This window comes from Juglans microcarpa x Juglans regia, chromosome 5S, assembly GCF_004785595.1.
Source record: "Juglans microcarpa x Juglans regia isolate MS1-56 chromosome 5S, Jm3101_v1.0, whole genome shotgun sequence".
In the NCBI taxonomy this organism is placed as follows: domain Eukaryota; kingdom Viridiplantae; phylum Streptophyta; class Magnoliopsida; order Fagales; family Juglandaceae; genus Juglans; species Juglans microcarpa x Juglans regia.
Genome location: NC_054603.1, coordinates 7,321,449 through 7,333,545, shown reverse-complemented (window position 1 = coordinate 7,333,545; position 12,097 = coordinate 7,321,449). Strand labels below are relative to the sequence as shown.

Sequence of the window (12,097 nt, the reverse complement as noted above, 5' to 3'; positions counted from 1 at the left end):
TATGAAAGCAAATTTGTATGCCAATTGCACCTGGCGAAGTAAAAAATGAATTGAAGTTAAACACGAGAAACCCGAACAAGAACAACTCAAAAAATCTGCAGTCAAGGTTATATATTCAGCGTGAAATGGCAAGGACAACATGCATGCATCATGTACACCGAACGTTTAAACTAAGCAGAAGAGAACGGTAACGGTTGGCTCCAATTTGGCTAATCATTTATCTTATAAGTCGCTTATTACAAGTTGCTTTATTCACATTAACAATGTGCATGTCAGTCACTTACTTTTTGCGTGCTAATTTAAAGGGTTGAACAGCTTTCTTCTTCATCACCAGTACCATTTTAAACTGTACAGCACCCTTAACTGTAGTATTCCTCTGCTAGCTGTAAGCATGGGGCGAGAGATTGAAAAAATAGTTCGGTTACAGTTGATCATGGCGCTTCTCCTAATTCATGTAATAAACTTCGTAGTCTGCATTCCAGAAGAGCGAGCAATTTACTTGGTTTTGATGGAAGGAGACCCCGTTGCATTCCATAGAGGTTCTTCATTTCGTGAAGATGCAAGAACACTTGAGCCAAACAGGTTCAGATCAAACACTTGTTTCCTGGTCAATGGTACTATCAAGTCGTCATTAATTTCTTGCCAAAAAATATTGGTATATACTAGTGAGAGTATGAATAAACATATATGAAAGACCTCGAGAAATAGAGCTAGGGAACAGATGCTTATAGAGATCTTCATATATATAAGCAGTCTAAATTGATCTTCTCCTGCTTCTTCTTCTTCTTCTTCTTCTTTTTTAAACGATAATCCTTACCTTGTTTTGTGGTGATATTAGCTCATTAATAGCTGAACCATTATAGTTCTTAATTTGCATGGATGGATAGTGAAATTTTCAAGACTCGTGAAAAACACTTGGTGGATTCTCATGACCAACTTTTGCTGAGCACTCTAGAGACTGGAAGTTACAAAAGGCTCTGTAGCTTCAAACACATCGTTAATGGCTTTGCTGTCCACACCACCCCTTCCCAGGTGCTCTCCCACTTGTTCACTGCATTAATTTCTTATCATATTTGTTTGAATTGGTCAATGTTCATATATATTGTTGGTACGTTACAGAAATAAACAAAAATGAAAAAATAAAAACTAAAGGTTTTTAAAAGGTTTCTCGATTCCTATGATCGTGATCTCAGGCTAGAAAACTGAAAAATGCTCCAGGAGTGAAGTTGATGCAGAGAGATAGAGGAGCCAAGTTGATGACGACATACACTCCCCAATTCCTAGGTTTACCAGAAGTGTGGACACAGGAAGGAGGAGACAGAAATGCAGGCGAAGGGATTGTGATTGGTTTCGTGGACACAGGCATCAACCCTTTCCACCCAAGCTTCCTCAATGATCCTTTGAGTCCTTTTAAATCGAATATTTCGGGCTTTTCGGGTGCTTGTGAAACGGGTCCTCGATTCCCAGCTAGTTCTTGTAACGGAAAAATAGTTTCGGCAAAGTTCTTCTCAGCAGGGGCTGAAGCGATTGCCACTCTTAATACATCCGTGGATTTTCTCTCACCCTTTGATGCAGTTGGACATGGCAGGTATGTATAAATATTAAAGTGATCATGCTTATGAGAGACATATATCTATATACCAAATGAATAATGATCAGCCCTAAATATATAAAAAATATATATAAAAAAAAAAAAAAAAAACACACACATTTTTCTTTGGGGTCCTTTTTTACAAAGAGCGGAAGCTTGTATATTTAGAACTTATAGGTAGCATTATCAGAAAAAATGACGATGATGATCAAAATGATGGAAAATATCATCATTGCTGCGGGAAATTGATTCATGTTGATCGACGTACTTGGGGGATGCATGCATGAAGAATAGTCCATTGGTAGGATGGGGGATCGATCATGCATGTTGACGTTGTTCGACATGCATGCTCGATCATGAGCAAAGGATGGCGATGCTTTGAGCTTTATTTGCTATGCATTTCACATACAGATGATTGTTGATCGATAGATTTGCTATATTGACTAGAATCTGTATCCTTTGTTCAGTCATGTGGCATCAATTGCTGCGGGAAATTCCGGAGTTCCAGTTGTTGTGAATGGCTTCTTTTATGGGCGAGCTAGTGGAATGGCACCACGCGCACGGTATGCGACAACCATTGTCTACTGTATAGGATTTGCAGGGCCGAGAAATGTTAATCTATTTTTTTTTTTTTTAACACAGAATTGCTGTTTATAAGGCTGTCTATCCAACAGTGGCGACTTTAACAGATGTGGTATCAGCAATTGATCAAGTAAGACTGATTCGCATTTCAAATTCATTATGCAGATAAACCAACGTTAAAAGAAGCCAGTTTTGATGGAATATAAACTAATATCGTGCGACTCTTCTGCAACTATCGTTCTTTGTGTAAAGGAATATAATGCATGCAATTACGCTTGCAAGTATTGAAGTTTCTATGTTTCGAGTATGTATATATATATTCTCGTTGATGAATCTAATTATAATCCGGTAATTAACATTAATCTAGGCAACACAAGATGGAGTGGATATCTTAACACTCTCTGTTGGACCAGATGAAACACCAGAAGTTACACCCACCTTCTTAAACGTGTTTGATATTTCCATGTTGTTTGCACGACGAGCTGGAGTTTTTGTGGTGCAAGCAGCAGGTAATCATGGCCCCGATCCTTCTACTGTACTATCTTATAGCCCTTGGGCTGTCGGTGTTGCTGCTTCTGGCACAGACAGAACTTACCCCAGTTCTCTTCTCCTTGGAAATGGCCAAAAAGTTGGTGGTGTGGGATTATCAGGTATTCTCTTCTAGCTAGTTTCCAAAATTACCAAAATTTAGCCAAATCAAAATCATTCTACTTCTATTCCTGTAATTGATAATGTATGTATCTATATATTCTTCCTTTACTTAGGACCGACTTTTGGGGAAGGGTTATTTCAATATAAGCTAGTTTTGGCCAAGGATGCAGTTAAGATAAATGGTGGGTTTCCAAGAACTCCACCGTATGTTGAAGAGTGCCAATATCCAGAAGCATTGGATCGAAAAATAGTGCAAGGTAGGGTCGTCATATGCACCTTCTCAGCCGGCTTCTTCAACGAGACCTCCACTCTCACTGCCATCATCAACACTGCAAGAACGCTAGGATTCATCGGTTTTATTCTAGCTGCAAACCCAAGCTATGATGATTTCATTGCAGAACCCATTCCCTTTGCTGTTCCTGGAATTATGATCCCCTCTGTTGCCGATGCCCAGGTAATAACAGATAATATTGATAACAAAGTGCTTAATTCAGCAGCAGCAGTACTCCACAATCTTTTTAAGAATATTACATGATGCTTTTGTTTTGTAGATTATATCACAATACTATGAGCAACAAACACACAGGGATGAGAGAGGATTTGTCAAGTTTGGAGCCAGAGCGTCTATAGAAGATGGTAGAGTTGCTTCTTTCGAGAAGAAGGCGCCTGTCGTTAGTAGATTCTCTTCAAGGGGGCCGGATTTGATTGACATTAACAAAACTCCTGCTGATGTTCTTAAGCCTGATATTCTTGCTCCAGGTCACCAAGTTTGGGCAGCTTGGAGCCCCATGAGCGTCTTGGATCCCATCCTAACAGGTAAATGCAAATGCCAAACATCTATTGCTTCTTTATCTTCATGGCTAAATTGTTGATTATGCAGCAAAAATGGTTCATTGTTTATGGAGCAAGTTTCTTTACTTTCTTTTGCTAATAAGAAACAAGATTATTTGCAATATGACTCGTTATTTAGGGTACAATTTTGCACTTCTGTCCGGTACCAGCATGGCAGCACCTCATATTGCAGGAATAGCTGCACTTATCAAACAACATAATCCTTTGTGGACTCCATCAATGATAGCATCCGCAATGTCAACCACAGCTACCAAATATGATATTAATGGAGAACGTATTATGGCAGAAGGATATGGTATCGGTAGCTTGTATCCTTCCACTCCTTTCGATTTTGGTGCCGGCCTTGTCACTCCTACCCGTGCCATGGATCCCGGTCTAGTCTTATCCTCAGGTTGAAATTTTGCAATCTGAGAAAACTAAAGGAAACTTACTGCTTAAAGATTTTTCTTCCTCCAAATCTGATATTATGATTCTGAAGCAGGATATGATGACTACATCAGTTTCTTGTGCTCTTTACCCGGCATTGATCCAGTTACAATCAAGAACTACGTTGGGGAGGTCTGCAACCACTCCTTTAGCCACGCTGCCAACCTGAACCTCCCTTCAGTGACAGTGTCAGCACTGGCGGGAACTCGATCAGTACGCCGGACAGTCAAGAATGTAGGACTCAGGCCAGAGACATACTTGTGTTCTGTGCTGCCACCAAATGGGACAATGGTTAGCTTGTCACCGCTTTGGTTTGACATTGCTCCAGAAGGAACACAAGATTTGAACATCCAAATTAACGTGACCAAAGCAAAGAATGACTTCAGCTTTGGTGAAATTGTTCTAGTGGGAAGCTTAAATCACATTGTGAGAATACCCTTGTCAGTTTTGCCTATTTCAACATCCTTATGAAAATGAATGCAGAAAATTCTGCTTTTAGTTATAAGCTCTGTTCTAGAATAACTGGCCATAACCCTCACTTGAATACTTCTTACAAGAAAAACTTTGAGAATATAATAATTATTTACATTGTGCACACCCCATTAGTCCTATAACCAACATCTAAGAGCATTAGTAGTGGACTCAACAAAATTATATTTTAAACAAAGTTTAACTAAATTGCATAAAAACTCATTGTAGTGGACTCAATAAAGTTGCAGTACTTTTAAGTTCTTTGTTGAGTCTAAGTTGCTAGTCAAATATTATTTTGACATAAAAAATTCCATCTCCCGCGTGCTATTCATTTCGTGCAAGCTCACAACTCCAAAAAATTCATCTTCGTCTCAAAAGCACGAAACGCCCAAATCCCAAACTCAATCACAGAAGACGTCCAGTCTTCATCAATTATCATTTCAATGGCGTGGCATCATCTTGCTGAAATGCTTCAAATTCTAGTTCTGCAATATTATTATTAGTTGAGACCAATTTTTTCTTTTAAAATCTAATATCAACGTGAGAAAATTAATATGTATTTTTTTAATAATAAATAAATATTCAAATTACAATTTGAAATAAAATAAATGAAAAGATAAAATTAATATTTTAATAAAATAGTGATATATTTGAAGAGTCTATTATTTAATATTGCTAAAAAGTGATTAGTTAAATTTATAAAAATAAATTCTCTAACTAAATTTTGACTAAGTGAGTCGACTACTAATACTCTAATCCCAATTTTATGTTCCCTCCAAAGTCATTAAAAACATAATTAAAAGATGTTGAAACATCCGTAAGAACTTGGATCACTAAAAAACGACACGACGGATGCACGTGGCACAGCCTGGTCAGATCCATCGAAGGTGTCGGTATTGCTGTTGCACTTCAAATGTCCTTCCACAATCAGTAAAGCGACATTTTTGTCGTTTATTTCTTTCTATCTTCCAACGCTCCGAAACTCAGATCCAACCAACACATACCCTGGCATTCAACCAGCAGGGTGTCTTTTTGCTGGTCTTCGCAAGACTCCTACAGAACTGGTTGGGAATTTCTGGTACAGTAGCTCATCCAGACTGAGCATTATATAACGCATTAACATATATAGCCACCAAGAAGATAAAATCCGAGATGATGAATAACATTGTTCAATCCAAGCTGAATGCCCACGGAGCTGTGTTGGGTTCGAATTTTGGTTCAAAGAACACCCATTCCAAAGTACAAATTCAAATCGTTTGCATGCACTAACATACCAACATTGCGGGCGTCAATGAATTTGAAGAAGAGACACAGTAGGGTCGGTCCCAACTTAAAAAATGAGGGTACATAAGACATGATCATAAGCGAACCGAACTTGTTCATTAACAGCTGAACTCAAATTTAAGCTAAAAATAATATCATGCCGCGAAAGATCTGTTGGACGTTTCAAAATACAATAATATATAGCACAATTTCTAGCGAGATATATACCTTAATTTGCAAATTGGCATTATATGGCGATGAAAATGCTTGGGGGACATAATTACATATATTTTTTGGGATCAATACAACTTTTATCCAATTTTCATTTTGTGCTCTAGACATCACCTGAGCTTTGGGTAGCTGTGCATTGCAACGCCACTTTTAGGTCCAACATGGCCGCGCGGCTTTCAAAATGGCATGTCAATTCCCTCGTGCTCTGGTGTCTTATATGCAAAACCAGATTCGTCGCTTGAGCGCCTTTTGACCACACTAGCCCTTTGCACTAACCTCACCAACGCTTGCACAACCTCAGACATGGGAGGCCGAAACTCCGGTTCCGGCTATACACAAGAACCAAAATTGTAAATTGAACATTCTAAAAAATTTGAAAAATGATTGGAAAAACCATGGCATTGAAAAAAAGGCAAAATCGATTATCTAAAGTGAGGAGGAAACAATATCCAAGATATCCATCCATGTCAACCTCTAGATAGGAAAAATAAAACCTTCTTCAACAAGAACGACTTTTATGAAACATTGGATTGAGTTGCTTTAACAAGCCATAAATGTGTAATGTCCTTTGTTTATCAAAATCTAAGCTCAAAATAAAGAAATCTTAGCATTAGTGTGTTACTTGGCTATGCCTTTTACCTTTTTTTTTTTTTAATAATGCCATCATTTGCTTGTGAAAAATATAGTAGTACAGAATTTTACCTGAACACAGAGGGCAATGATATCGGCAAAGCGTGACAGAGACTTTGCAGGATAAATGCCATTCAGGGCAGGATCAACCATTTTTGCCAAGGCATCAATATCATGGAGTTGGGGAGTAGCCCATCTCACAAGTGATTGTTCTGATCTCACCCTTGAACTGAACAGAAGAATGTGCAGGAAATAGAAAACTTTACAAATATATCAACACTAAGATAATGAAGAATCTTCCAGAGAGATTCTAAGAACACGGACATGATTTTCAGTGAGGTACTTCTTTAAAAATCTTCAGTAATGTAGGACAAATTTACCTGTCCAGTGGCTTTCTACCAGTCAAAAGCTCCAACATCACCACCCCAAAGCTGTACACATCACTTTTTACAGTGTATATCCCTGACAAGGCAAATTCAGGCGCACTATAACCAAATGAGCCAACCATTTGAGTTGAAACCTGTGAAGCATGAAATAGATACAATTTACCGTGCCAGCAAGGACAAACCTATATAGAGAGCAAGTACCCAAATGCACAGAGGAAACAAAATTTGTTAATCAATACACTAGACAAAGCTCTGTTGATCTACCTGTCTCTCTGTGTTTGGATTCAGAGCAGCCAAACCACAGTCTGATAAATGGGGATTGAGCTCTTCATCGAGTAAAATGTTTGCTGACTTGAAGTTTCTATGTACAACAGATGGCAAGCACACTTCATGCAAGTACCTGATAACAATAAGCTATTCCTCAGAAAGGAAATTGGAGAATATGTTTGGGCACAATGATCTCCTCCACACACATACTCAACAGGGCATAAAGGGAGAGAGGAATATTTAAAATTACACGTATAACATACTCTAAGGCTCGAGCAGTGCCAAGGGCCACCCTAACACGGGCATTCCAAGTCAGAGTCTTACTGCTATCTTCATCAAAGTGGAGCATGTCATGCAGATTCCCATTTCCTATATACTCATAAACAAGAAGACGCTGGCCATGTTCTGCACAATATCCAGCCAGCGTAACAATGTTTGGGTGCCTCAAGCGAGACATATTTGAAACAGCTTCCAGAAAATTATCTTCCTCCTGTAATGATAGTGCCGCATTGTCGATCTTCTTAATGGCCGTTATCTATATAAAACACGACAAATGTGTTAATTTGCTACCATCCAAATCCAACATTACGAAAAGAAGATAAAATACCCAAACTATGCTCCTGGATAGAGGGGGGGTTGTTATGACAGAACAAAAGAAACTATTACAAGGAAACATATTTTCAGAATAACCATAACAAAGCGAAATAACCTTTCCATTAGAGAAATCTGCTTTGTAAACACGACCAAGGGAGCCTTCACCAATAAGAAATTCTTGACTGAAGCTATTCGTTGCTGTCTGGAGAGAAGCAACAGTATATGAAGTAGCAGTGATAGGTGACTTTATTCTCTTCACAGATCCATTTTTTCCTTGTACCCTCTCAACCATCAAACTTTCCACAGGTGGGGGCTTCAGATCTGTAACAGCAGCCATGCTTTTTAATCTCTGCTCTTGCACCTCAGTATTTACTGCCAAAACAAAGGACGAACTTGTTACAGTCATAAACCTCTAAAAAATAAAGATTCAAGTATATTTACTTTTATATAATTATGGCCCTTCAAAGATTCAAACTTCCGATCACAATAAATGCAACTGAATAGATCAAATATTAAAGAAAAAATGATATCTGGGCAAAACAAGAACAAGGGAAAGAGAATCTACCATTATTTGTTCCAACCGAGAGTCTACCCCTGGGAGTTCTAGCACCAGTGTCCTTCCCTTTTCTCTTTCGAATGCAGAAAGCAAGAGCAAATAGCAGAACTAAAGCAATGACAATGGAACCCAGGATTATGCCTACTATAGCCCCAACTGTCCACCCCTTATTTGAATGAGATGGTTCACTATTAGAACCCCGTGCGGTAGGTGTGCCCGATCCAGCATGAGGTCGATTAGTATGTGATCTGCCAGGAGGAGGTGGGGTGTATGGTAGCGGAGGAGGAGCAGGACCATTTTCAAAGGAATTTCCATCATCTCTGTTTTGTTTACAGAAAGTAAGTGATAATATTGCAGAAGGTTTCATTACAAAAGAACTTGGGGTATGTGAAACACGATGCATGAGGACTTACATAAAATTAGGGATTGCTTTAAGTTCTTGAGGTATCCATCCACTGAAATGGTTGTTTGCAACATTTCTGTAGAAAATATAGCGTGTAAGAACAATAGGAAGACAGATAATGCAACCTTGGACCCAAACATGAGGAAAAGAACTCACAGAGTGGTCAAAGGTAAACCCGTAAGAACATCAAGAGAACCAGTCAATTGATTTTTCTGCAAATAGCTGCGACAAGTCCAGAGACCATGAGAAGTTAAAAAGGAACTGATCTTAAAACAAAAGTAGCACATTAAAATACTCACAGTGATGAGAGGTTGGACAATGAACTTAGGGAACTAGGAAGATCTCCAGAAAAGTTGTTGAAAGAGAGATCCCTGCATTCACAAGCAAGTTGGAAAATATATAAAACACAAAACAAAAACCATCTCGAAAGCAACAAAATAACCTGTTGGTATAAGTTATCTGAGAATATGGATGAGTACTACTACTGGGTTATTCAAAACTCAGTGAAGCCACTAGGCACCGTTCCACAGCTAAATTCTACTAGAAAAATAAGCAAATCAAATATCATATGATAAAAGTGTTAAAGAAAGGTATCTTACAAGGTTGTGAGACCAGAATGATTAGCAAAGATGTCTCCAAATGACTGTGAAAGTGAATTACGGCTAACGTTCCTAAAACCAAAGATTTTTCAAATAAGCAATACGAAGACCTCCATATTGCAACCAAATAACATAAGTGATTGAAACCTCATAGCATTTAAAGAACCACTCACAAATAACTGAGAGAAACCATGCTAGAAACAGAATAAGGAAGATTCCCACTTAAGTTGTTGCTGGCAAGGTTTCTGCATAATACAATCAACAAGAATTATCACATTAAATACCAAAGTCACAGCTTTAAAACTAAAGAAACAATCAACAAGACATTGAACTTTACAGGCTTGTAAGATTTGGTGGTAACTGATATGGGATCGTATCATGAATGCTGTTGTCACTCAGATCACTAACAAATAAAATATAATCAACAACTCAGTTAGCCAAAAAAGAATTAAAATTTAATGCACCCAATAAAAAAATATAAAGCAATAATATTCTCACAGTTTTCTCAATGACTTGAGATCTGAAAGCAAGTACCCCATTGTCCCATTAAGTCCTAATCCAGAAATTTCACTGTTGCAACAACAATAAGGAGACCCATTAAAAAAGTATTAAACTGATTGAACCATCAATTCAGTGCAAAGAGCACATTTTCCATATACATCCATACATGGAAACAACAGCTGAGCCCTCACAGGTTATCCCTTTCCATGACTCACTGCACGAATCACCACCGCTACTTTTCCAATTAGTTAGCTGAGAAGGATTATTTAATGCGGTGTACAAAACCTGAAGAGATTGAACTGCAATTCAAAAGAAGCAACCAATCAAAACAGAGGAGGTAACCATCTGACAGATAAAAAAGAATGAACGTTCTTGATTTCTTGAAAACAGCATTTCCCACTTGCTTTCTTTTATAGATTTATGAAAAATTATTCTTGGTCCCCAAAAAAATTAAAATAACCCCTAGCCACTCAAAAACCCATGATAATCACATTTTTAGAAACATTTTAAGAAAGATGAGCATTGAAGTTTCTATTAAAGTCATAATCTAATCCCGCATCTTATAAAAAAATGTTGAATTTTTCTTAAAAACAGAGAAGTTTGGCCTAAAAATTTCCAAAATTCAATGTATCTATATTTAACAAAAGCTTATAGGGTGAAATCTTTTTTTATTTTTCAATCAGTCCCCTTCAAACTTTTCCTTATCCTCTTCTACTTTATCCTTTCTTCACTGAGTTTTCTCCAGTTTTTCTTGAGTTTCCTTTAACATTTTTCTTTGTTAATGCTTAACATATTACGATTTTTCTTAAAGAGGGAAAACTCTTATCTCTATTACATAACATGCTTCATATATCTCTAAATTGATATATTGAATATATATATATATATATTTTTTGAATGGTGTTTATAATATTTTTTGTTTTATACATAGCACAATAACATTATGAAAAAAAATATTTAGTTATATAATATTTGTTTGCCCAAAGATAAATTCCTGGATCCGGCTCTGAATCAGACCCATAACCCAAAAAGAAAAATGACAGATGCATAAAATAAATTATGCATTTGATCGCTGAGAAAGTTGTCAAGAAATAACTTCACAACTTCATCCTCTTTCGTTTTCTTTGCATTTTCTTGGCAGACAAATTGAGTTGAAAGCTTGAGCTTCAGGAAAAAATATTGCGAAAATGAAAAACCGGAAAGTCAAAGCTCATTTACATTCCATCTCACTCTAATAAACATCAAAATCTAAATTTTCCACTTAAAAAATACCTTCAAATCCAATTACAACCAACCTGATTAATCAAATATCAAACAATGATTATAAAGACGCACTGAAAGAAAACTGATCACGGTAAAAGAGAGAGAGAGAGAGAGAGAGAACAATGAAATGTACCGTCAGAAGGGTCAGTAGTGCCTCTAACAAGAGGCATAGAAGCAAGAATCAGCACAAGTAACAGAAACTCAGAGAGTTGGCGAGTTAAAGAGAGTAGAAGATCAGCATGTTGGTTAGCCATTGTAGTTTGCGTCGAACAACTGCGGGGGGCTCGATCAGAGGTTGGGTTTAGGTGAGGCAGAGCACAGGCAAGGGCGACATGGACATACAGCCAAGGAAGAAAAAGAAGAAGAGGAAGAGGTTGGGGTTGAGATCGGGGCAAATGTTCAGAGACATCGCCATTAAGAAAGGGACAGAGAGTGAGATGGAGATTCGAAGCTTAGAGTAATGAAGAGAGATAGAGAGAGAGAGAGAGAGCAGAAGCGAGAGAGAGAGTGTGTATGAATATGTGTGTCGGCGACACAGAAAAGGAAATTAAGAAAATGAAAAAAATAATGGAAACAGGGGAAAGGTTGGTCAGCAGTAGGCGAGCAACGCATGTAGCTTTCCAAGTTCATCTCTACCCCTAGACAGAGCCTCTGACTATGAGTATGATTACTATGGCCCATGGGCAATTCCCACCGTCTTTGGATCTTCTGCCTATGCTTTCTCTCGGTTGTTACTTTCTAAAAGTGGCTATTTTCAAAAGAATAAATATAAATAAAAATTATTGTTAGAGTATCTATTTTATATATAAATATATATATATATATATATGA

General features: G+C 37.6%; 2 protein-coding genes across 3 annotated transcripts; one reads left to right on the top strand and one right to left on the bottom strand.

Moving 5' to 3' along the window:
* Nucleotides 1-317: 317 nt before the first annotated feature.
* Nucleotides 318-4,607, top strand: LOC121268232 (subtilisin-like protease SBT2.4). 2 transcript variants are annotated; one of them, XM_041172401.1, is made up of 10 exons: nucleotides 318-582; nucleotides 888-1,032; nucleotides 1,194-1,588; nucleotides 2,059-2,154; nucleotides 2,234-2,303; nucleotides 2,541-2,823; nucleotides 2,938-3,278; nucleotides 3,376-3,640; nucleotides 3,795-4,067; nucleotides 4,158-4,607. In XM_041172401.1, exons 1-10 carry the CDS (start codon nucleotides 392-394, stop codon nucleotides 4,571-4,573), a joined length of 2,475 nt encoding a protein of 824 aa, XP_041028335.1. In that variant the 5' UTR covers nucleotides 318-391; the 3' UTR covers nucleotides 4,574-4,607. The 2 variants fall into 2 exon arrangements, with proteins under 2 accessions (XP_041028335.1, XP_041028336.1); XM_041172402.1 differs by having other exon boundaries at nucleotides 319-614.
* A 1,327-nt stretch (nucleotides 4,608-5,934) lies between these two features.
* LOC121268236 (protein STRUBBELIG-RECEPTOR FAMILY 8-like) lies at nucleotides 5,935-11,883 on the bottom strand. Its single transcript, XM_041172408.1, has 16 exons — nucleotides 11,400-11,883; nucleotides 10,170-10,302; nucleotides 10,001-10,072; nucleotides 9,840-9,905; nucleotides 9,676-9,747; nucleotides 9,503-9,574; nucleotides 9,203-9,274; nucleotides 9,060-9,125; nucleotides 8,914-8,979; nucleotides 8,510-8,820; nucleotides 8,060-8,316; nucleotides 7,614-7,885; nucleotides 7,348-7,483; nucleotides 7,078-7,217; nucleotides 6,770-6,926; nucleotides 5,935-6,396 (listed from the first exon to the last, which is right to left on the bottom strand). Exons 1-16 carry the CDS (start codon nucleotides 11,518-11,520, stop codon nucleotides 6,244-6,246), a joined length of 2,166 nt encoding a protein of 721 aa, XP_041028342.1. The 5' UTR covers nucleotides 11,521-11,883; the 3' UTR covers nucleotides 5,935-6,243.
* Between the last annotated feature and the right edge of the window lie 214 nt (nucleotides 11,884-12,097).

Excerpts from the sequence above, each read along its gene's own strand:
- LOC121268236 (XM_041172408.1), bottom strand. The coding sequence starts at position 11,520 with ATGGCTAACCAACATGCTGATCTTCTACTCTCTTTAACTCGCCAACTC. Across the intron at positions 8,980-9,059 it reads GGTTTACCTTTGACCACTCT|AAATGTTGCAAACAACCATT; the intron begins GTGAGTTCTTTT and ends TATTTTCTACAG. Across the intron at positions 7,484-7,613 it reads GGCACTGCTCGAGCCTTAGA|GTACTTGCATGAAGTGTGCT; the intron begins GTATGTTATACG and ends TATTGTTATCAG.
- LOC121268232 (XM_041172401.1), top strand. The coding sequence starts at position 392 with ATGGGGCGAGAGATTGAAAAAATAGTTCGGTTACAGTTGATCATGGCG. Across the intron at positions 1,589-2,058 it reads GATGCAGTTGGACATGGCAG|TCATGTGGCATCAATTGCTG; the intron begins GTATGTATAAAT and ends TCCTTTGTTCAG. Across the intron at positions 2,155-2,233 it reads GGAATGGCACCACGCGCACG|AATTGCTGTTTATAAGGCTG; the intron begins GTATGCGACAAC and ends TTTTTAACACAG.